This window comes from Gymnogyps californianus, chromosome 27, assembly GCF_018139145.2.
Source record: "Gymnogyps californianus isolate 813 chromosome 27, ASM1813914v2, whole genome shotgun sequence".
NCBI lineage: Eukaryota > Metazoa > Chordata > Aves > Accipitriformes > Cathartidae > Gymnogyps > Gymnogyps californianus.
Window position 1 is genome coordinate 6,596,654 of NC_059497.1, and position 24,350 is coordinate 6,621,003.

General features: G+C 45.5%; 1 protein-coding gene across 8 annotated transcripts in view; it reads left to right on the forward strand.

The window, feature by feature from the left end:
* Window positions 1-3,611: 3,611 nt before the first annotated feature.
* The window catches only part of PPP1R12B (protein phosphatase 1 regulatory subunit 12B), a 125,954-nt gene continuing 105,215 nt past the window's right edge, over window positions 3,612-24,350 (forward strand). For all 8 annotated transcript variants that reach the window (XM_050911236.1, XM_050911240.1, XM_050911235.1 and 5 more), the window contains exon 1: window positions 3,612-3,899. In XM_050911236.1, the coding sequence (XP_050767193.1) occupies window positions 3,612-3,899 (288 nt within the window). The remainder of the gene's footprint in view (window positions 3,900-24,350) is intronic.

Sequence of the window (24,350 nt, forward strand, 5' to 3'; positions counted from 1 at the left end):
ACCCAGGGGATGCAGGAGACCAGAAGTTTTCACTTCAGGGACTCCTCTGTTAGCGCAGGGACGGAGGCCGAGCTGTGCCGGGAGCTGGGCAGGTGCCGTGGGTCCCCACGCCATCTAGTGTTGCACCGGCAGCGGGACGTGGGAGTGGGAAGGGCTGTGAGACTCCCCCCCCCCGCCGCTGTCTCCCAGCTTCCCAAGCCAGGTCAGTGTGCAATCTCTAACTGGGAATTTTACCCGCTCCAGTTTTATTTCCAAAAAGACTTAAGGGTCTGCTCGGCTTCGCACAGCGTAACCTGCACGCGAGGGTGCGGTTTAAACGTGCCAGGGTCTCCCACGGCTGGGCACTTGGGAATGGGCACGCCAGAGGATTAAGTCAAACAGTGTCCTGGGTCAGTGGATTGGGACCAGAGGTGCCAAAAGGAGTGACCAAAAACAATCAAGGCATCAAAAATGCTGTTAAGAGCTTGAAACAAAACCAGTAGTATTCACAGGATAACGTCAGGGCAATCAGAACCTTCAAAGAGAGCAGAGTTCACAAGCCATCCGATTCCTGCATGGATCTACCACGGCTCTCACGGCTGGTGGTGTAAAATTATTTTTCAGTGAACATAAAGGGACCGAGAAATTTTTTATTTTTTTTAAACTTCAGACAAACAGGCTGCTGGCAGAGGTGAGTAAGAAGAACAAATCTAGTCCATTCCAGAAAGTGATTTTGTTTTATAAATAAAGCAGTTATTTGTAACAGAGCAGTTAAAGGAAATTCAGAGAGAGACTGAAAAGAAGGAAACTGGTACTTAAAGATATTAGCCGCTGGGAGCACACAGACGTGGTTTTTGCTCAGGATCCAGGAGATGCATTGCTGAGCCATGCGTTCTCATGTTGATCATCCCGGGAGCAGACCTGGAATAATGAATTTTTGTTCAGAAACCCACTGCTGAAATAGGAGGAAGGCCAGAGCTGGACTGAATTTGAAGGAACAGATCATAGGAAAGCAGATATGGGACTGTAGTCACACGTGTCAGAGATCCGGGGCGCCTGAGGTGATGGAAGGACAGCAAGAGGCTCATAGTCACAGACAACAGTCTCCTCTTCCTGCCAAGTTTTTTTTTGTCTGGGGATATATGCCATTTTCAAGAGAAGTCAGATCTGGCATAGGGCTGCCATCCTTCTGGCTGCGATTGCTACAGAGTGGAGGCAGTTTGCAGGAAGCACACACGACAGCCGACGTTTCCAGGAAGGCACTGTACTGACCCACCGGCGTGCAGAGGGAATCCCGCGGGCTGGGGACACGTGCAAACCTGTGCATGTGCAAAGCAGCTCTGCATCCCAGGAGCAACGGTACGTATGCCAGAAGTTTTGAGATCACTGTTTGTGTGATTTACAGCCAGTTCTCATGAGATGTGGCTGTGCAGGACTTCTCAGCATCCAGAAGCTTAGTCAGATGTCCAGGAATCCTAGACAAATGCAGAAAACTCTCCAAATATGCCTGGGTAAAATTCCTGTCAGGAAAATAAAAGGCATGTTTTAAAAACATAAATGGCTGATAGTCTCAATCAGGCAGTTTTCATAGGAGCATGGGGTGGTCTTGTCAGCTGCGGGGGGAAACGGGATGGCCTCTTGCCCCGTTAGCACGCTGCAGGTAGGGAAGGCGCTCACAAAACCGTAAGCTGAACCACTAACATGGCTGTGCCCATCACTCTGTGCAAGAGCTAAGGCTCACGTCAGCCTGGCATGCAGCCAGAAGTAATTAAATTCTTGAAGCAATAGATGCAAAGTTAAGGAGCTCCAGGCCTGGTCCAGCATGGACTCAGCATGCTCGTCATCATGAATAACCGATCCCGCTGGGAAGAATGCAATATAAGGCATGGGAAGGTGATAGCTGGTCACGCTGAACATGACCCAGCACGCACCCATCTCTTGCAGGCGCCAGGAGCATGTGCTGAGGGATCCCAGCCTCCAGCAACCCACAGCCAAAGGCCTTTCTCAACCAAGGACGGCGACTTTGTATTTATGACTCTTGATTGATTTAGTGCCGTTAATTTGTCCTGTTGCTTTTAAACCCACCTCAACAGCTAGCATCCTTACTGCCCTGCTGTCAGGAGCTCCCTACTAAACTGCGCGTTGTGTGAAGCCCTTTTCCCTGTTGCTCTTCTCTGAACCATTCCTATACCAGTAATTCCTAACTCCAGTTTTGCGATTTTAGACTGCTAATGAACCATGATCTGGCATTTCTATGAATATTTAATAGCCCTTAATGTGGCCCCTAACTCTGTTCATTAGAGTGGTTCCTAATAATTTGCATGCTGGGGATATCAGATATACACTGCACTGTAGTTCCTGGGGTTTTCCCTGGAACTCTGTTGAAAACTGCTGGGTTTTTTCTAAGACTAATGAGCAAATGCCATCTGGTCTGAGGGATTTGTCACTGATCATTTAGCACTGTGCTCATTCTGCGATTCCTCTAATGAACAATTTGAGGTAAATCCTCTGTTTGGCAGCTTGACACCGCAAAACAACCTGAAGAAGAGGGGCAGCCCTTCCACTCAGAATGAAAACCGTGCTCAGCCGTCTGCCAGGAGAGACTGATCCTCAGCACCTTGACAGAGCAGAGCCAGGCAAGCACCGCAGGGTGCTGTGAGCGGGACACTCCAGCCACGAGAGGGGGCTCAGAGAAGGCGCAACGAAGCCAACCCAAAGATCTCATCCGAAAACGTTCACAGTTTGGTTTGGCTACAGCAGGCAGAGCTGGAAGGGAGCAACCTGCAGGGCCTACAGACATCGCCCTCCACCGCAGGCCGGTACCCGAGCGCCTGCCCGGAGGCCGGAGACCCGCTGGGCCTGGCGGCCGCGACGACGATGCAGACCTCTGCTCCTCGCCTCGCAGCTCCCTGGGCTGGTGCTGCCTGACCACCACTCGCCTCTGCCTAGGGACGGCCAGGCTCTGGGTTTAAAGACGGGAAAAACTGGAAACCGCCTCTCTGGAAGCTGAGCATCCTCCTGGCCGCCTCACTGGCAACTGCGTGGGCGGGAGGGGCAGCCGGACCTGCCGGATTTGGCCTGGTTTCCCTGACAGAGCGGGCTCTTTTCTGTGCCAGCCATTTGTCCCCACCCTCCGCCGTCCCCCCCGCCGCCGTGCCCCCACAGGCCCCCACACGGGCACCGCGGGCTGCCCCGGCCCTCCCTGGCCCGCAGAGGGGGGCACGGCCGGGCGGTGCTGCCTCCTCACGCCGCACAGAGCAGCCGCGGTCGGTAGGCGGGATGCCGGTCCGAGGCGGCGCGGCGGGCAGGGCGCTGCGGCGGCGGGCAGGGCGCTGCGGCGGCGGGCGGGCGGGCGGGGCCGCCCCGCGCGCGGGGGCCGCTGGGAGCTGTAGTCCGGGTCGCGCCCAGGTGCGGCGGCGCGCGGGGGCCGCCGGGAGCTGTGTCCGCCCCGCGGGCAGGTGCGGCGCCGCCCGCGGGAAACTACATGTCCCGGGATGCCGCGGGGCGCGGGCGGCGCGGGCGCGGCGGCGGCGGCGGCGGCGGGGGGCGTAGCGAAGATGGCGGCGGGGGCGCTGCGCCCCGCTCCCGGCTGAGGCGCGGCGCGCTCCCTGCGCCTCAGTGCGGCGGCGGCGATGTCGGAGCCGGAGCACCTGGGCGGGAAGCGGGCCGAGTCGGCGCGGCTGCGGCGGGCCGAGCAGCTGCGACGCTGGAAGGGCTCTCTGACGGAGCAGGAGCCGGTGGCGGCGGGGGGCGGCCGGGGTCGGCACCGCGGCACCGGGGGGTCCCGCGTCCGCTTCGAGGAGGGCGCCGTCTTCCTGGCCGCCTGCTCCAGCGGGGACACCGAGGAGGTGAAGCGCCTGCTGGGCCGCGGCGCCCGCATCAACACCACCAACGTGGACGGGCTGACAGCCCTGCACCAGGTACCGGGAGCCCGGGCTCGGGGGGGGGGAGCTGGGCCCGGGGGGAGCGGCCCGGCGGTCCCTTCCCTTCGCCTCCCGCCGAGCGAGGCTTCCCCCGCGCCCCCCGCCGAGGCACCGGGAGGCGGGAGGGGGGCACAGGCTGTGGCTCGCTCTGCCCTCGCCTCCTCAGCCCCGGAGCCGGGGGGGACGGGGATTTCAGACGCTTCCCCTGCTGCTGGCAGCGGGGGAGAGCAGAGCGGTGCCTGCAGCACCAGTAGTGGGTTGTTTATAAACAAAGCGATGACAGAAAGCTTTGATCTGAGCCTCATCCTGCATATTTAGCGTGTGTCTGAAGCAGAGACCTAGTTTGGAGGGGAGCGTGGTAGCATATTCCAGTCGAGCAGCTTGATGTGCCGAGTTCTCACAGGGATATTAAGTAGCTTAATTAGCAAAATAAAGCGTTGGGCTGGCAGAGCTTCGAGCCTGGCTAGGTGGCCAATTTATTAATTTTTGGAAAACTTCTGACTTTGTGCTTGGGGTCTACTGAAATAGCAGCAGTACTAGGAAAATTTGCCGGGGGGGTGCGGTTTTTGCAAGGTCAGAAGTGTCTCGTCAGCTTCTGTGTTTCTGTTATATCAGAGCTGCCTTGAAACTCCCCACACTGCTCGTTGGCAACCTTTGCAGAGACCAGAGAGTGCCTGCATCTCAGATGAGCGACGTAGATTCTATTAATATTCATCCAAATGTACTGAAGATCATACAAAAGTGGTCGCAGAAGTTAGCTTCGGAGTGGTAAAGCTTTGCCTGTCTGGAAACATGTGCTGTGTTTCATCTGTAGCTTTTGCTGTCGTTGTGTAAATGAACAGGAATGTAAGGGAGCATGTGAAATTGCTACCCTTTAATATTGGGAAACCTGTTGCTATCTAAGACTGATTCAGAATTTAGCAAGGCATGTGAAATCAGCGTCCCAGATTGTTGCATCTGGTCAGTGAAACGAATCTGATTTGAATCTGGGCCAGCCTCAGGAAGAAAATTTTCTTAGCTCAAGATCTCGTAGATTAAGCATGTAGTGTAGCGACGGGACCGGGAAAAGAAGCACAGTCCAGGAATAACATCTGGAAATAATGTGTTTGTTAAGAATAATGCTTTAATAGCACAAATAGCAGGACAGTAATTGAGTTGATTAGGCTTTCTTCTTTGCTGGGCTGGTATTATTGAACTGAAGCATTTGGGACGTTTAAAAGCTCGGTTCACAAGCTCGCTTGCTCGTGGCTGTCAGTGAACAAGGGGCAGTGGAGTTTTGTTCTGAGTTTTGTTCTGGAGTTTTGTTCTGGAGTTTTGTTCTGGAGTTTTGTTCTGGGTTTTGTTCTGGAGTTTTGTTCTGAGTTTTGTTCTGGAGTTTTGTTCTGGAGTTTTGTTCTGAGTTTTGTTCTGGAGTTTTGTTCTGGAGTTTTGTTCTGAGTTTTGTTCTGGAGTTTTGTTCTGGAGTTTTGTTCTGGAGTTTTGTTCTGGAGTTCCAAAAATAAGTTATGAGGCAAAGAGCACAGGAGCTTACGGACCATCAGGTTGAATAAGACTTCAGTTGGCAAAGCAGTGAGCTTTGTAATGGCTCAGCTTTTTTGTTTGGTTGTTTTTTTTGGTATAGCAATAGCAAATAAGTTATGCTGCATAAGTACTCTCCCATACAGCACGTATACATTTATTAGATGATAAATAATCGTATAGACACTAGTAAGAGCCAGTTACTGAAGAGCTGCTTATTGAAAGCATTTTGACAAGCAAGAAGGCTGAATCTAAGGTGGATAGAAGTATGGTAGAGTTGGGATAACTTCATGAGGGCTTTCCAGCCAGGATTGATTATGATCTCTTCAGAAGTATCTGGATATCTTGCTGATGTACGTAATGTGACGCTTGGCCAAAAGTGTATCGTAAAGTGCATTGGACTCATCAGACAATGGGTGATTACCTCTGCTAGGTCCAACTTCTTGAACATATGACAAGCCATATATTGACAAGCAGGCTGCAAATATAGTTCTGTATACGTGAAGAATTGTGTCTTAGGAGCTAAGTATCTGGTGATGTATTGGACAGTAACACCTAGGGCTTGATACTTCAAAGAGCTTTTAGGTGAGTGAGTAGTGAAGCAGATGCTAGCTGTACAAGCAAGTCTCTTACATGAAGTGTTTCTTCAGAAACTTTACAGGAAGGGAGGTTGACCTTACTTTGAATTTAATAAAAGCTTTGTTCCAGTGTCCCGTTGATGTATTAACATTTTCTCATCTGCTTATCTCAGATAACACCGAAGAGTGCTGAGATGTTCTTGCACACCCAAATGGAACAAACACTGATTTGTTAGAGGTTTTGTTGTACATGTGTATCTTGAGTCTATAAATCTGTATCAGATGAAAATGTTTATTGTCATGGTTGAAGAGGTTGTTATGAGTTCCTTATCACTGAATGTGTCCAAAATATGTTTGTTTTCATATTACTTGGGGAAAGATAGTGTCTATGGTAAAGTGTCAGCTGAGGTCCAGTTAGGTTGTGGGTCCCCAGGGTGCTGGTTGACAAATGAAATGAATGTAGTACATGTGAGGTTTTTTTTAATAACCTCTCTTAGTATTAGAAACATAACATTATGAGATATAGGGCAGATGGTAGTGACCGTCTGCTCTCATTTAATACTTGTAAAACCAAATGGCCATGCAGTGAGGAAGGAAATCCTACACACTGAAAAGAGTTTGCTTTGTTGAAGGAAAGATTGGGTAGGAATTTTTTTCTTTGGTTAAAGAACTCAATATTAAGTGAGAGTTGCTCTGTACAAGCAAATGTCTTTTTAGTTAATGGAAGGGTTAACAAAATCAATTGACTTAATTTGTCAGAGTCGGCATCTGCTTCTACAAAACCTAAGACCAATCTTACAAATTGGGTTAGTTTGTTTGAAGTGCACGGTGGCCCCAAATGTTGTGTGGTGCTCAACAAAGGTAAAATTATGCTTTCTCTAGTATCTGGGCCACTATGGCTGAGAACCATTGTGTACTTGCTGGGTGAGAAGCTGTCTTTGCTATTTATAGCTATGAAGCTGTATTTTGAAAATAACCTTTTACATTACAAGTGGTGTTTCTGAGCCTCCAGCTTGCGTCGTCCTCCTATTTGGAGGCATCAGGTGCAACATAAACCTACACCATAGGCCAGTGTCTGTTACCTGTATTGTGGCTTCAGTTATACGTGTATCTTTATCTCAGTGCCTGCAAAATGCTTGTGGATGAACATCAATCCCATATTTTCAGTGATTAACTTAATTCATTGAATATAGTGTATTTTTGGCAATGGTTTTTGTGTCTAATGCAGAATGGAAAGGGAGATATTAGCTAAATGTGAGTGAACATTTAGAAATCATCAAGAAAACCGCTACCAGTAGGTAAAACAAACTATTGGCCACAGTTGGACTTCTTGGGTGGGAAGTGGGCATGAAATGTTCTCTCTTCCTCCTGAGTGACAGGTGGAACCGAAGAGTAAACTTTTACGAAAATTGAGTCTCAAGGGAAAAAAATTCTGATGCTTATAGTTGGGAAGGCATCTCCAAATGTAATAGGCAATGCTTGTTTGTCTTTAAGGACTGGTTCACAAACGATGACAACAGAAAAGATTGTTTATCCTTTGTCTGCCCTTTGATGATATACCTGCTGTTTCCCTTTTGCCTGTTGCTCATGAAATAACTCCTGAGTTTCTGTCACTTACAATACTCTTAAAGTAGCCTGGCACTTGCTTTTGACTTATTTTCAGGTGCTGGGCACCTGTAATAATTCAGAAGCTGCTTCATGAAAAGTTGGGTACTTTGCACAGCGATTCTGGGTTAGATAGCGGAGGCTGTAACCTCTCTGGCAGTCCCAGTTTAAGTTATTCCTGCTTCTGAGCCAGAGCTGTAAAACTGCAGGCATGTCTGGTTGCTCTTCAGAGCTTTATGAAGCAGCATCCATGTCAAACTAAGGCTGGTCAATTTTTGGTTGCTGCTCAGCAAATTTGGCCCTTTACTCACTTCCAAACATTGTGTGCAGTCCTAGCAAAGCGCAAGGCAGCAGAATTTTTGGACAGTCCAAAGACACAGCCAGGGTTAATGCGTTACAGACCGCTCTCCCTAATCACTGCAGTCTGGAGACTGTTGGAAGAATCATCGAGGTGCTAACACTGGAGCAAAATCCAGGAGACTGAGGGGAAGGAAGAGAGGATTCCTATGTGGCTTGGTGTTTTTTCTAGCTCTAGAAAAATAGAGATCACTGCTAGAGAGCATGGAGCAAAGGGTTGGAACTCCACTAGTGGCTGAAGCAGCCTGGGTTTGTTTTGCAGGATAGCTGAGATAGATCGGCAGTCATGACCCACACAGAGTGCTCATAGGGCAGCAGCTTCTAGGAGAAGTTTCTTAATCATCAAAAGGTAAAAGCTAGCTTGTGCCTTGAAATGTGAGGATATAACACAACGTGCAGTGGCATGAAAACTCTTGAATGAAGTATTCGGGTACTACATATGCATATGTTTGGGGCATCACAGCTGTACTTTAAGGTAGTTTAGCTTCTGATCTTTTAGTTGGTGATGATAGTGTCATACATCAGGCTGCATTTTTTAAGCCTGGGTGGCTGCATTGCCTAAAAATACATTAATCCTAGGAAGAAAAGGTTATCTAGGGAGAGTCATACCTTTTCCACCGCACTCTGCAAAGTTTCTTTCCGAAGGTACGCTTCTGCCAATGAAAATAGAAGTTGCAAGCTGTTTGTACTGTGTTTAACGCTGCTCATCAAACTGAAATATGACACTGTCAAAAATAGGGTTTATCACTAGGGTAAGTGAAATCTTTTTTTGGGGGGTTTCACTTATAAATAGGAATACAATAGTATGTACTCTGAATAAAGTGAGAAAGCTTGGAAGCTACCTACAATACACCAGGAATTTATTAGACAAAGCTAGTTAAAATTTGAAGTGCTATTTTACCAACCTAATGCTTTTATTTTCTTGCTTTTGGCTTACTCAGTCCCTTTTTGGCTTGATGTTTTGTCCCTGTGGGTTAGTTCAATTGTCTGTCCCTTGCATCTCTATTTCAAAACAATCTCCTAAGTGGGCAGAATTAACTCTAGACTAAACAAACTAACCTTGAACTGAAGTGAGTTAGAGCCTTGGAGAATCGCTGCTCCTTGCAGCAGTTGGAGGAAAGACCTTTGTTTTGGTTAGGGACAGTTTCTCCACTGGTTAGTTAGGCTTCTGGAAACCACAGCATTCACTCAGCTACTGGATGCTGGGAGGAAACTTACTCTGTTTTAGTAAGTAGATGGATATTTGTGATGGGAAATGTGCATCTTCATTGTTTCCTTCCTCAGCCTCTGTTTATCCTATCTAGTGATTAGATGAGTCAAGCTCTGTTGCTCCCCATAAACAGTGAGCAAGTGAACTGATAGGATTTTCAGCTACAACTTCCTTTATGGCAGCAGCTAGAAGTGATGACCCTGGTCCCTTAGTGCTGTCTATGGAAAAGTTCTCATCTCCACAGCAGTGCTACTGGGCAGTCCAGAGCTCTGGCCCCACGTGGAAATCTCCTTTGGGAAGCGAAGGTATTTTAGGGAAAGCTTGTTATACTTCATATACGCTGAAAGCTTTCTGGCTTTTGCAAATAAAATTCTTGAGCCTGCATTAGAGATGGAGACAAGTCTTTAATGCTGCATACTTGTCTGAATCAACATGGTTTGATAAGATTGAAAGCCATCTCAGCAAAAAATGCAGGAATGAGCAATGAATGCAGTGCCTGGAACGGTCGCTGTTCCAGAGTGGTGTCTTGCAGCTCATGTTGGCATGGCTGAAACCTGCTGAAACATTAACGGCAACGTTTATGTGCAGAACTCTCTCAGCTGTAACCTAGATGAAACTACTGTCATCCTGGTATTATTTTTGCAATTTATAATGCCTCTTGGTTTTTTTAATGGTGAGTGTTAGGGGCTGGGAGCTGTTTCTATTACAAACAGGGTTTTAGAGACTTAGAATTCAGATTAGGTACTGTGGGGCTTGTGAGACATCTTAAGTGCTGTGTGTTTGTAATATACTGAGATAATAACTGACTAATATTAAAATATAAGACTTTTGAGTTGGTATGCTAGCTCTCAATTGAGGATTGTTGTATACCATAAGTCAAAAAGGCCTGTCAGACTATGCATATTAGAGCAGTCTTTTTAAGAAGGTTGGGAGAGGGGAATATTATGTAAGTGGTTGTATAAATTGAGATTTTTTCTTTCTAACTTTTGAATACAAATGAGGGCAGGGGGAGCATTAAATACTCTGAAATGTCTGCTCTGCTTTTTAAAAAATTGTGTTTGTACACAGGGCTGGGATAAAAAAATGAACGAAAGAGAAACCCAGACCCTTTCAGGGGAATAGCAGCCCCCACCCTCCAGTTGCAAGCTCTCCAAGTGAGTGAACTGTTTGATCTAGTGATAATGGTATGGCCCCAGCACAGTGAAGGTGCCCAGTATAAATCCTGGGATCTGAGTCTGCAGTTTATTTTCAGCTGCCCTTCTGAAGGGAGGTGCAACAGCTGTCCCTGCAATCTCCTTTATTGGGCTGCAGCAAACTGATCTGCACAGGGATGAAAGGTGCAGCTCGCAGGAGGACGTGTTCATTATGCCTTAGCAGGAAAATTTCAGTTTATAAGAATTTTGAGGGAACGATTTGGTGGGGATTTAAGCGCCTATTTTTGTGGGGCTCACTTCAGCATGAATGGATGTAAGAACAGCTTCGTGGTGGGTATAGTCCATACAGGCCTCTGCAGAGAAATGTTTCAAGCTGCTGTCAACTTCTTGAAAATGGAGGGTGATGTGATCTGCCTGCGCTGTTGGAGCTTTTCAGAGCGTGACTGTGTGATGGAGCTCCAACCCGCACAGCTTATAGGTGCCAAATTTTATTTCCTCCCTTCACTCCAGAGATGCATCTCTTACTGTGGTGGAACAGGACCATTCTTAAATACTTAAAACGTGTTTTTCAGAGGAAATTTGCTTTTCCAGATTCCGAGGCTAGTGAGAGTGATATCCTGCACTGCTGACAGCCAAATCCCAAGAGTCAGGCTCCTCTTTCCTCATCAAGCTGTTGACAATCACGAACATCAAAATTCTTGATTCAGACACCTACGCAATTTCTCATGACAGCGTTCATTCGTAATAATTACAATGTACAGTACTTACAAATTACTAGTATTTTAGAAATACATTTATGTGCACTCTTGTTAAATATTTTCATGTTAAACAAATTTTTGAAAGATCAGTCTCCTTCCAGCTTTAAGCTCTCAGCTTAAATATAGTCTTTCCTCATCTGAAAATAACTGAAAATTCACTCTTTAAGAGTAAATGCTGTGAATTTTTTTAATGCTGTTTTTTCTTAGTAGCTTGTTTCCTGTAGCTGAGAAAAATAGAACAGTCTTAACTTGTAAGAGTCTCACTAGAAATGTTTCCATAATACAATAAGCTGACCTTGCAGAGGGACACAAGCAGTTTCAGCATTGCTTTTCCAGCATTCAGCCTTGCTCATAAATCTTTGTGAAATGTACAGAATGCAGAATGACCACCTGCCATTAGCCTTTTATGTGTCACTGCCTTTTCAGGGTAAAACTAAACCTGGCCCCTCTCTGATACTCTGCGCTGGAGCATTGATTTGCCACAGTGATTGCTCACCATCCATTTCTGGAATCTGTCTGAAGCCACCTCCTATTTATAATTTGTCATTCCTCGCCGTCTTAGACAGTTAATGTGATGTCGTTACAAAGCTTTATGCTTTTTTACATCTGAAATCATGCGATAGCAACAACTCATAGTATCAGGCCTTATCTAAACACAACTGCTGGTTTAGCGAGAGGTGACTCTAACAGTGATTTAGTGAACTGATGCAACTTTGTGTGTGGGCTCTGCTGGCCTAACCTGGTTTACGTCTGTTTAGTTTGGAGTTGTAAATATAATACCCTAACCCAAACGGATGTGAACCAGCTTGAAGCTGGTAGGGCCCGCACACGGAGCTGCGCCAAATTAACCATACTGTTTTTGCGCTTGATGCATCCTGAAGTACTGCTGCAATAGTTTCATTCTGAAGTCAAAGTATGAAGCAGGGCTTCTCTTCCTCTTCCAGGATTTGAATTCATATGAATAGTCAACCTTACCCAAAACAATTACTAATTATGGATTGATCTTGAGTGACAACTTGATACTTCGTGCGAGACTTTAATAGGGATTTCTCCCTTGGAAGATTGCTGGGGCAGGTGAGCTCTGATCCAGCAGGCTGTGAGTAATGAGGCTTGCTTTAATTGTTTTGGTATAGCCAGAACACTGCTCTGAGTTACATCATTAACAGAGACGCTGCCTCTGCCAACAGAAATCATCAGAATATTTACCTTAAAAACTGTTGTGGTTTTGGAGGATGAAATGTTCTAAATTTTTATCTAACAAGCCATTTTTCTACCCCATTTGCTCTCTGGTTTCTGTAAGTGAGATGATGTGCTCTCCAGTGTAGACAGGTTTGGTGTTTTTGTAGATAACAACCAAATCTGAGCTAACTGCTTGCATTAGCACAGCCTATACCTGTCCAGGAAGAGGTGCATATGCTGAGCCCGGGTAGGAGTTTAACTGCACCCGTGACAGTCATACAGACACTACAGACTTGCCAAGTGTCTGATTTGATTTTTTTTTAAAGCAATGTGATCATACCAGCAGAAGTTCCTGTGCTAGCAAACCACATGCCCTTGATTGAGTCTTTTAATGAACATCGCAAATGATGTTTGTACTGTCGGTGTGATCTACATGTTGCATTAATATAACCATTTCAGTTACCAAAAATGATTTTACTGGCAAAGAAGCTTTCAAAGCGACTTGAGGGCACATGCAAAATGCTACGTTCTAGCCTATTACCACAACATCTTCCTTTTTTGATGCAAGAGGTGGTTTTTAAGCAGTCTACAGCAAGTATTTCAAGCAGACTTATGAATACTGAGCTGAAATAGCTCTCTAGAGAAGGTTAGAAAGTGCTGCTGACTTGCTTCCGAAGGGGGTAGCGTCTAGGTTAAACCTTCAAAGCTGGTTTCATCACTTGATGCTGGCTTTCAGTTCTTGTCTTGCTTCGTGCTTCTTCACTATGTTCTTAGGAAGCTGACTGAACTACACTGTGCTCCGCCCAGCTCAACTTACTGCGTGCCGATATTCTCATCAGTCTTGTTAGCTTTTAGGGGAATCTGTGCACCATGCACAAGCTTTGAAAGGCAGAAGTTGCATTCAAAATTACTGTTTCAAAGACTTTTGAGAAGCAGAAAGTCATTGCTGTGTGTCACAGTCTCTTCCAGACAGTTATATTGATAGTCCATAAAAGCGGTTATCTTGACTGCCTCTCATCTGTCTGCTCTGCCTTCCTCAGAACTTGGCAGGTCTTTTTCTTCAGGGTTGCTTTACAGCCAGTTGCCCCAGTCTGTGTTGTTACAAGGAGTTATTCTGTCCCAGGGGCAGGGCTTTCCGTTTGCCTTGGTTGACGTTCACAAGCTCTCTGTCAGGCCACTTCTCTAGCCTGTGTAGGTCCCTCTGAGAAGGATCTCCTGCCCCAGCCACGCCAGCCAGTTTGATAGCATCTGCAAACTTGTTGAGAGTGTTCTCTGTCCCATAATTGGTGTTAATCAAGTTTGTTAATAAAGACATTGAATTGTATTGGCCCCAGTATCAGCCCTGAGGGATGCCACTGGTAATCATCTGCCAGCTGGACTTTGTACGGCTGATCACCTTTTGAGCCTGATATTCTAGACAATTTTCCATCATCTTATCGTCTGCTTCTGTAGTCCAGCTCTCGCCAGTCTGCCTATTAAGGATGCCGTCAGAGACAGTGTCAAAGGTGTACCACGCTCGCTCTCCCATCATCCACCCAGCCAGCTTGTCATTGTGGAGGGCAATCAAGTTAGGCAAGATTTGCCACTGGTAAATCCATGCTGGCTGTTCCCAGTCACCACCACCTCCTGCATGTGCCTGGAAATAGCTTTCAGGAAGATTTACTACATAGTCTTTCCAGGGACTAAGGTGGGACTGACAGGCCTGTAGTTCCCTGGATCCTTCTTACTTGATGGGTGGTGTTTGCATGTCATCAGGAACCTCCCTTTGTCACCATGACCTTTGAAAGATGACAGTGACTTGGCAGTGACATCAGCCAGCTCCCTCCTCAGCCGTGTCTGCATCCTGCCTGGTCCCAAAAGTGATCCATGGCCATTCCTTCCCCTTTATTCCTGGGGTTGGGGCTCTGGTGCTGCACAATGTAACTAGCAGGACCAGTCTGCTTTTCCTGGGAACTGTCCTTAGTCCGTTCCTTCTAGCATGTGTGCCCGTCTTGTCGTTCCAGACTCCTCAGCTGCAGCGCTTCTGTAGTTGTGTGCGCTGCATGAAACTTCAGTGTCACTTGCCTGTAGCTCTTTGCAGCGACTGTCAGACACTCCTGTGCACAGCAAACTAAACATTTCTAGGGGGTTTTCCTGATTTCCTTATCTCCCTGATTTTTTTTTTTTTTCCTTCTAAAAAATTGAAGTTTTAAGGTGAGGTCCCTGCCAGGAGGGAAACAGGAGGGGTTCTTTCCAGTTGACTTGTCTCTTCTTCAGAGTTCAGTCTTGCAGGAACATGGCTAGTGAGCAATTGCTATCATCTCATACCTGCGATGCCTTCCCTACTTTTTGGTGCAAACTTGTACAATGACTTCACCAACAATTCAAAACTGCTTATCGGTCAGCACCAGTTCAGTTTTAAGGCATGTTGTGACCTCTTTTCTTCAGGAGTAGACATGCAATGAGAAGTACTGCCAGGTAATATCTCCCAAGGGAGATGATGACTGTGGATTTCTGTTTCTTACTACCACTTTGGTAAATGCTTCTTAGCCATCTTGCAGTACAGACATTAGTGGCTCCTAAGGGTAGGGGTATTCTCTTATCTTTCTTGGCTGCCTTAATTTTATTAATGGGCTTAGCAATTGTCTTCCAGTTGCTGAAGAATGCTTCTTGCTGCTCCCATGTGCAGAATGGCTGACACTGTAGGAAATGCTGTAAAGCAAGCTGAACTGTCATTTTTGGCGTAAGTCCACTTTTGCAGAGCCCTTTTTACTTTCAATCCAGCTACCAATTTAATTACTGCTGCACTTCAAATATTAACTGTTGCTCAGTGCCATCTGAGTATGGAAAGGGGGTGCAGGAGGCACTAGGGTATGGATTGGGCTGTGTGGAGGGGGATGAGTAGCTGTAGCTGTTGCAAGCAGCCCTTGAGTGATGGCTGCTCGGTCCCTGTGGATCAACTGCAAGAGTGAGCAGCCATAAGCCAGCAGGGCTTAGCTTGTGTGCTTGCAAAAAGCTGGACCCTGAGACATGCTTTGCTTAACCTTAGCACCCACACGAACTAGCGAAGAGTCAGACAGGGCTGTTTGGCCCTGTATGCCCAGCCTGTGCCCAGCAGATGGATATGCTGCCCTGGGGAGCTGGGTTTAAGAAGCAGCTTTGAGTGCCAAACTTTCGTGCAGGCAAAGCGCTGCTCCTGCCAGCAGGTGAGGAAAGCTGGCTGGTAGGTAGGACTAAGCAGCTCCTGTGATTTGTAGACCAGCCTTTCTGCAAGCAGGGCAGTGAAGAGAGAGTGAGTTTTGGCAGCTTAAGTCCCTCCCTTGTACCAAGCTGAATAGCCTCTGGCTAGGAGGAGAAGGAACCAGTGAGGAAAATAGCACCGTTTGACAACTTGTTGCTCTGTATTCCTTTCAATAGTCCTGGGTGGGATCTGACTCCTGTTTGTTTGCTGTTCCTGGGCAGTTCCACCATGTGCTGGCTGCTCCTGCATCCCCTAGGTGTGTGTGCTGCTCCAGGATGGCCCGGATGCTTTCTGGACCAAAGTGCTGCTCCAGGGGTTTGGACTGCCCTGGAGCTACTGAGCTGGTCTCCAGTCCCCATGTCACTTGCCTACCCACTGCCATTTGTTTCCCAGACCCTCTGTCACTTAGCTTCTCTCAGGCGAATTAATTTGGGGGGAAGCTGAAGGGCAGTAAGAGTCGCCTGCAGCTCCTCAGAGGCTGTACTTTTCATCCAAGTACCATCCCCAGCGTGAGGTGAGCTGCATCTTAGATGCTGGGTGTGTTAGACCTCTGTGCAAAGGCTCAGTACATGAGCCTTCCAACTTTCAGGTAAGATTATCCGCACCTCTTCTCCTAGAGTTTGCATCCCTTCCCTCTTCACAGACATGTTCCTCAGTCTCTCCTCTTATACATGGAACTGGAAGGTGGCATATATTTAGAGAGGTGGGTGCATGAGGGCGAGTGTATTTACTAAAGACAAATAGAACTTGCACAAACTTCTGCATATTGTATCTATGGAACAGAGGGACTTTGAATAAAGAAAATTGAAAAGTGATGATTTAGTGCAATTTAAATCCTAATTATTTCAAAATTAAAAGAATGATACATTGTTCCTTGTGACATATCATCTTTTATATGGAGTGGCCTGGGTGCTTTCTCCTCTCTATCATAAATCACTGTAATGGATATATGCTGTATTCAGGGAGCACACAGTATCGTTTTTTTTCTGGCAAGTGTTGGGAGAGTCTGAGTCTTGGATACAGCTCAACTAAATAGTTTCAAATGACAAATCTGTCCCAATTTTGCCATTGTGTGCTGAACAGTTTTGTATTGCTTCTCAGCGATACTGTGTCTGCATGCCTTCAGTCTTTCCTGTACAAAGATCTCTTAAAATAAAAAATAAGCTTTCTGAGCTTTACCAAGCTGCAGTATTGACAGAAGAGGTTCCAGAACTGCTCAGACAAATGAAAAGTGTCAGATCTTCAGCACCAGCTGGTATTTGTTCAGGAGGAACTGGCATATGAAGTCACTAAGCTATTATCCATTGTGTATAACATATCACTTAAAACAAACCAACTACCAGAGGACCATCCCTGCAGCAGGACCATGTCAATGGGAAGTGACAGTTCTCCATGTGGTGCTAGTTTCCAAAAAGAACTCCAAGAAGAAGGTGGGAAACGATAAACCCAAAGGAGTCAACAAGCATGTGGAGAGGAGAAATCTGGTTGAGGTGGTAGGTTTGGATTTCCAGAACGCTTTTGACAAGGTCCTTCTGTGGAAGCTCTAAGAAACAAAGCTGTTGTGAAATAAAAAGAGATCTTATCATTCATTAATTGCTGTCTGAAAGAGATAAAACAAAGGCTAGGAATAAAAGATCAGTTTACAGGAGGAAGGGGAGGTATCCTGTGCATCTCCCCTGGAGTCTGTGCTGCTCTGCACACCCATATGTGAGATGGAAAAGGAATAAAGAGTGAGGTAACAGTTTGTCGATGGTGCTGCATATTCAGGATAATAAAATGAAAGCTGGCAGTGAAGGGTTTCACAGTGCTGGCTAATGTGCTGATAAAATGGCTGGCAAAATTTGGTCAGTAAATGGGAAGTTATGTTTATGGGGCAACAGTGGATTCCAATCCAGCTGTTACAGGCTGGAAAAGGTTTTCTGGGGATTTAAGGTGATAGCATGGAAGTACTGCAGTGGGTAAAAAAGCAAATCAAACATTAGGAATTATTAAGAAAGGAATAAATGAAGTAGAAGTCATAAAGCCAGTATAAGTTCATGTTGTGCCCATCTGTGGATTAGTATGTGCAGTCCTCTTTCTACCATCTCAAAAAAAATGTCGTCAATAGAAAGATATGGGAAATAACAGCAAGGTGATCAAAGTCATGGGGTGGTTTCTATACAAGGAAAGATCAAAACTGTCTATGATTCTTTCTGACTGATGGAAAGCCACAAGCACAGATATGATAGAGGTGTCCAAAATTATATGAGATGTGATTAAGAATGTTTGCTTTTTCCCACAAGGAAGAATTAAAGGACATCAGAATTTTAAAAGAAATATTTTTTTTCATCCAGTGTAAAATTCAGCTGTGGAACTAATTGCTTTAGGACATAGTTCATGCCAAAAGCTTAGATATGGTCAGAAACTGCTTGATGGGTATAAATTCTCACTCTGTAAGTTAAGCTACAGATTGCCAGGCTCTAGGATGGTGTGGCAGGAAGATTCCCTCTATGATATAAAGAATAATTAAAAAGGTATTATTTATTACAGATTAGAGTCAAGAAGACAAATAAGGTAGGGGAGAATTAATAAGGCCAAATACCTTCTCAAATGTTAAAGCAATAGTTTTAAAATTAAAATTGGCCAGGTTGGATGGGGCTTTGAACAACCCGGTCTAGTGGAAGGTGTCCCTGCCCATGGCAGGGGGGTTGGAACTAGATGATCTTTAAGGTCCCTTCCAACCCAAACCATTGTATGATTCTGTGAAAATCCAGCAATTTTTAGAAGGCTGAGTAATACTATATTGCATAAATGGTGGGCAATTATGCTTTGTATTTAATAGGCAATTTTATTGAATTTTTGGGTGACTTGCTGTAGTGGCATGAAGATTATATTTCATAGCGTCCTCTAAACTAGGAGAAAGAATATGTATATGTATGGGATATCGCCTTGCTAAGCCACGAGTTTTTGAGACTTTTTCTGTTCCTGGCTTGCAGTAGCCTGAACTAACATATCTGACTGAACACAGTATCGAGGTATTCTTGCAAAGGATGGATTTAATCTTTACTTTGCGGTTTGCACTAGCTTTTCTTTTCTTTCTTGGATGACTGACAAACAGAATTTGACCTTCGCAGCCCTAAATGGTTTGTCTTTTAAATTGATATCACTTGAATTATTCTGAACAAGCATTCCCTCACGCTGAAAAAGATAAGTGGTAAATTTGTCTGTCTCTTGATGAGAGACTTCAGGACCGTGCCAGCCTGTATGCCAGCAGAGCCAAGGTTTAAACTTCCAGAGCATATTGCGTGAGTTATTTTTGATCCCTTATTAATAGCTGCTATAGAAGGAGCCCTATGCTTATGGCCAAATATTGTCTTATAGCTGTTTCCACCGTTGGCTTGTCTTCAGTCTACAACTCAGTTGGTCCACAAAATCCATTCTTTTCCATTTAGTTTAGGTGCTGTTGATCTTTAAGAAAATTGTTCAACGTTGCAGAAAGTGAACAAGGAACAAAGAATTGATTGTAGTCATTGGGAGGGAATCCATGTGCTGACATTATGCCCAGCTTCCTCCAAATTGTGCTAGTGACTTAAAAATTCAAGCCCTGTCCAAAGCAAGAACTGCTGCATTAGGGAAAATAAGACATTTTAATGTAACCTGATTCCAGGGTTATCTTTTAAAATACAGTGTTATGGTGATGAAACCCTTAGAATCTTGGAGATTTGGGGATACCTGTTGTTGACAAAGCTACCAGTTCTTGGGTTTTTTGGGTTTTTGGGGTTTTTTTTATTTGTTGCTATGGCGTGGTCTCAGTTACTCTAACCACTCACCCCTTCTCCAGTCTATCTAAGCTGCTTTCCTAATCCTTTAGCTACTTTGAGCAGTGCTTTGATAGTTCTTTTTCTGTTGTATGATGCTGAAAGCTGCATCTCTTCCTCTGCCATTTGTTTGCCTCTTTGTCATTTGCTCTTTCTCAGACCTGTCGGAGAAGGACCAGTCTGTGCTGTCTCTGGTGAGGGCAGTCTGCTGCAGTTGTAGAGTTACAGATGCAGGGCTGGAAGAGATCGCAGAAGACCTTCTGGTCCAGTCCTCTGCACTAAGGCACGATCAGGTTTATCAGAGCTTTTTCCAAATGACAGTTAACTAATCCGTTCCTTAACATCTTCACAAAGAGCTCGTCTGCACCTCCCCTGGAAGCCTGCTCCAGCGCCTGGCAAGCGGAGCAGTTAGAAAGCATTTCTCACTGTTTGACCCAATTCCGCTTTCTTCCAAATGAAACTGAATTCTTTGTTTTCCTTTGGTTGCAATTGCTTTCTCTTTCATAACAGCCTTCACGCTACTGGAAGACTCTGTTCTCCTCAAACTTGTTTTTTTTCTTTTACCTAGGTAAAGTAAAGCTGGTTTTATTTAACCTTGCCAACTAGTTGATGTCTTCTAAACTTGCAGTGAGCCTTGTTGTTCTCCTCTGGGCTTCTTAGGAGTATATCGCTTTCAAATTGAATGTGATACTTAAGTGGAGATCTCTCCAGCCCAAGAATAATTCCCTTCAGGGCCTTACTAACAGCAGTTGTCTGTAATGTATTCCAGAATGAGATTTGCTTTCTTCTTCAGCAGCACCCCACTGAGTCATTCAGCCATGCCTTAATTACCCAGTGGGGATGGAGATGAGGGGATGGTAAAGAAAAATTAGAAGTAATGGTATAAATCATTAATGCTATAACAATACATGTAGTAAATGTTGCTTTGAAAGTTTAAGACCCTAAGCAAGCAGTGTGCTCCCTGCAGCATGGGAGCTGTCGGAGCCGCCGTGGTGCGTTGGCCGTCGCGGCCGAGACCTGGCGGGAGTGGAGTTGCCCTCACACGAATGAGACCTGTCACACAGCGGAGCGGTGGATGGGCTGCTTTCAGTGCAGCCTGTCTTGAGCGGATATCTAGTCAGTGATCCACTCTGATGCCGTGTCCTTTTTGTCCTTGTTTTGCCTTTAGATGTCTCCCACCCAAGTGTAGGAATTTTCCCGTTTCACTTTGTTGTAAGAACATTTGTCAGGAACACTTTGAGTCTGGGTTCTGTTCCCTGGAGCTCTCCACCTTCTCCGCTTTGGTTTCATCTAACACCGGTAAAACGTGATCTCTGTTTCTGTGTTTTTGTTGAACAGGAGGAACAGAGCTGAGCCTTGTTAGTCTGTGCTGATGAGACTTTCAGGCGAGTGTTTATGCAGGCTCAAGGTTTTGCAGTCTGTGCTGAATCCTGTGCTTTCCTACGTAGACCGAGTCCCTGCTGGTACAGCTGCAGTGGGTCGAGGTTACAGCAGAGCATGGAGTGGATGTAGAGCGAGCGTCCTGTTTTCCCCCACCTTTTACAACTTGTTCTCTTCTTATCTTTCTGAATTCTTCCTTAGCCAGTTTTTTTTCCCAAAGCATTGTTTATTTCTGTGGTGCCCTACAAATAGTATGAACCATACTTGTGATGCCACAGAAGTCCATAAGAAATGCTTTTGGAAAATGGGGAAGTTGTTTGGGGTTGTTTGGGGTTTTTTTTCCATTTTTTTTAAGTTAAGCTTTTTCTAATTCACGTCCCATTCATGTCCACCACATCTTTTTTAGTTGTGGAGACTAGAATTTCTTATGATACTGAAAATCTAGTGCACCATTACATAGGAGCCTAATAATATTTTCTGTTTTGTTTTGTTCCATTCCAAATAATTTCTAGAATTTGCTTTGATTTCTGAGCTTGGAGCTGATATTTTCCTACAGCTATTTGTTATAATCCTAAGAGCTTTTTCCTGAATGGCAGTAATAAGCTCAGAGCCTTTCATTTTGTTATATGACATTAGGTGTATTTTTTGCCCGTGATTCACTCTACAGTTATCTGCATTGAATTTCATCTGCCGTTTTATCTCCACTTGCTCACTATTGTAAGATTCTTCTTCAAGTTCGTCCTTTTCTTTACCCTCTTGAATAGTTTCATCAGCAAACTTTATCACTGCACTAATCACCTCCTCTTCCAGATCCTTTATTTAATACATTTGGCGGCACAGACCTCAGGAAAGGTTTCTGCAGAGATCTCCAGGAAGAAAATCTATCATGTATTCTGGTCTCCCCACCATGAAAATATGTTTAATCGTGCAAGGATCTTCCCTCTTACGCGTGCAATTCAGTGTCTTTAGGAGCCTTGGTGAGGGGCCTGGTGAGAAGCCTTTAGGAAGTCTCTGTGGATTCTGTCACCTGGATCTTGCCTTTGTGCTTATTTACCCTTCGAAGGACTCCAGTGGCTTTCTGTCATATGTCTTCCCTCTGTAACAGCCTTGATGGCTTTCTTCCAAAATATCACAATTTCCCATGCATCCGCTATTCTGTATTATACCATCTGCTAAAGTAAGCGCCAGCAGCTTCGTTCATTTTGGGTTTGATAAGATCCCTCCCTTTCTCTATTCAGGAGTTTCCTCACTTCCCAGTGACTCCTCCTTTCCATCTTCTCAGCCATACATTGAGACACTTGCTGCTTGTGCATTTGTCTGGTCCTACGCGTAGCTGTGATGTGATTTCCAAGAGTGATACCCAAGAAGTACTACTGTCCCACTTTCTAAAACAAGCCATTTTGTTTCTAGAGCCTCTCCTGGCTGTATGTCTGTCATGCCTCCAGCAGGCAAGTCGCCACACCGTCCATGGTTATCACCACCCATCTGACTGTATGCCTGATCACGAAATCACTTGCTCACGGCCTAGCTCTTGCTTCAAGCTGGGAACCCAGCCCGCAACCAAGAGTGCGTCCATGGTCTTGGGGACATGCAGTCCTGTTCCCAGCGAGACAGACCCATCTGCAGGATTGTTCTCCCAACCGTCAGCTCACTGCTGCCTCCTGTGAGCTCATCCTCTTCCTTTGCAGCTGGCATGCAGATGGGGCTGCATTGTGATACCTCTGAAAGTCCTCCTGCATGATGCTCTTTTGCTTCTCTTCCCTCTTCAGCAGAAATGGGTTGATCCACTCAGAAGTGAGACTGTTTCATGGCTCTGGCAGCTGGGCTTTGTCAACAAACCTTGCCCTCTCCTAAATTTCTCCTGTTCACCATCGAGGTTATGGTACTTTGTTTTTGAGGATTGCCTGTGCCACCCACCTGCAAGGCAGACTAATGGGCAGGTGACACAGTGCAATAAACATGGAAGTCACCATCCTCTAGCTGGACTTCCACTGGGTTTTGTTTTACTTTAAGGATGAGTAATTGCTGTAGTTCACCTGTAAGCCTAGTCAGTCTGCCTGTCTGCTGCTTCTGTAAATGGTATTTACAGAGGTGGAGAGCTTGCTCTCCCCCGCCACTCCTCCCTTTGCTGCGTATGTTCGTTGCTCTATCCATTTCTGGCTACGTCCTTTTTTTGGCATCTGCTAGCCAGGGCTGTGTGACACTTTAAAAGTCCTGACGGAGCACTCAATCAGGAGTTCACACTGGGCTGCCAGTATCTAAACCATGCAGGGCATGTGCAAGTCGGAGCAAGTAACTGGGTTTACGTTACTTTTATGAAAACATAGAAGTTTGTATCAGGTCTGTATTTCTTTGATCACAGAGACCACAGTTCTTGATTAGACTCAAAATGTCATTAATGTCACTGGGGAAAGTTGACACCTTAGTTGTGTCCGTCTTTCAAACTAGTAAGATATCTGGTGTCATGATTTGACAAGAGTTCAGTGCGTGGCAGCATCCTTAATACGCTTACAGTGCTCAGTTACTCTGTGAAAGTGTCTGTGCAAAGGTCTAGTGAAGAACTATCGTTCAAGCAGCGCTTGTCCCTCTTCAGTATCCTTATTCTACAGGTCGTTTTCTTTAATAGGTCACTTGTTCTCAGTACCATATTTGCCACCACCTCTCTTTTTCCATGGGCATCACCAGAACAGAGTCCCTGACTTGTGTTTGGACTGCTGATGGCAGCTTGAGGGTGATATGCTCAGAAGCCATCAGTGAATGCTTTTGTTACTGGTGGCTGTGCTGAGATTTGCTTTAGTTTGTTTCCCACAGGATTAAAAAAAACCCAAAACAACAAAGACACTTTCCTATGGATTGAGCAGCCCTAATAGTGTCGATTGATTTTCCCCCCCCCCCCCCCCTTCTTTTTTCCTGTGAATAAAGGCAAGTTCAGATGAACTCTGCCTGAAAGTGTAGTTGACATTTGAAAACTCAAGCGAATCAGATTCTCAAACATATATCGAGCACGTCTTTTTCCGGTATTGGGAGTTCTTGAAAAGTTTGTTACCGAAGAGATGTGCAGACTGTCGTAGGACTGTGAACTCCTATATTCTCCTTCACCTACCACTCTAAAAATGCCAGCCATAGTCCAGACCTTAAATTGCTGTGTCGAGATAGGGGGTTTTTTTTCTGTTTTTTAAGAAGATATACAGCTTAACTTCTGCTGTAATAGCAAATTAGATCAAGGTTTCACTAGCATTTAAAAGAAAACATTTTCTTAAAGCTGCACCATGTTAAGTGATGTTGCAAATCCAAGTGATTGCACTGGGAAGAGAAATGCTTGCAAAATGTTAGCTATGGTCCTGTCAGGAAGAAATGTGAAATCACTTTCTTTTTAGAGAGATTTCTTTATCCAGCACCCTCTTTGTCTGCTCCATCGTTTGTTACGCTTCAAAGAAAATTCTGTGTCCTGTGATTGACATGGTGCGTTTTCCTGCTGGGAATGACGACACTTCGTGGCAGTTGAGCCATGGTGGATACCAGTCTCTTGTTCAGGTAGCAGGCAGGAAGAATGGCAAAACTCAGAAAAACCACTTGTTTACTTGAATGTGAAGGCTCTGAGTTGCATGGGACTGGAAAATGACTGAGCAAGCTGCTACATGTCTGTCTAGTGATGATTTTTTGCTGAGCCCCTAGGAGTACATGGGACTGAT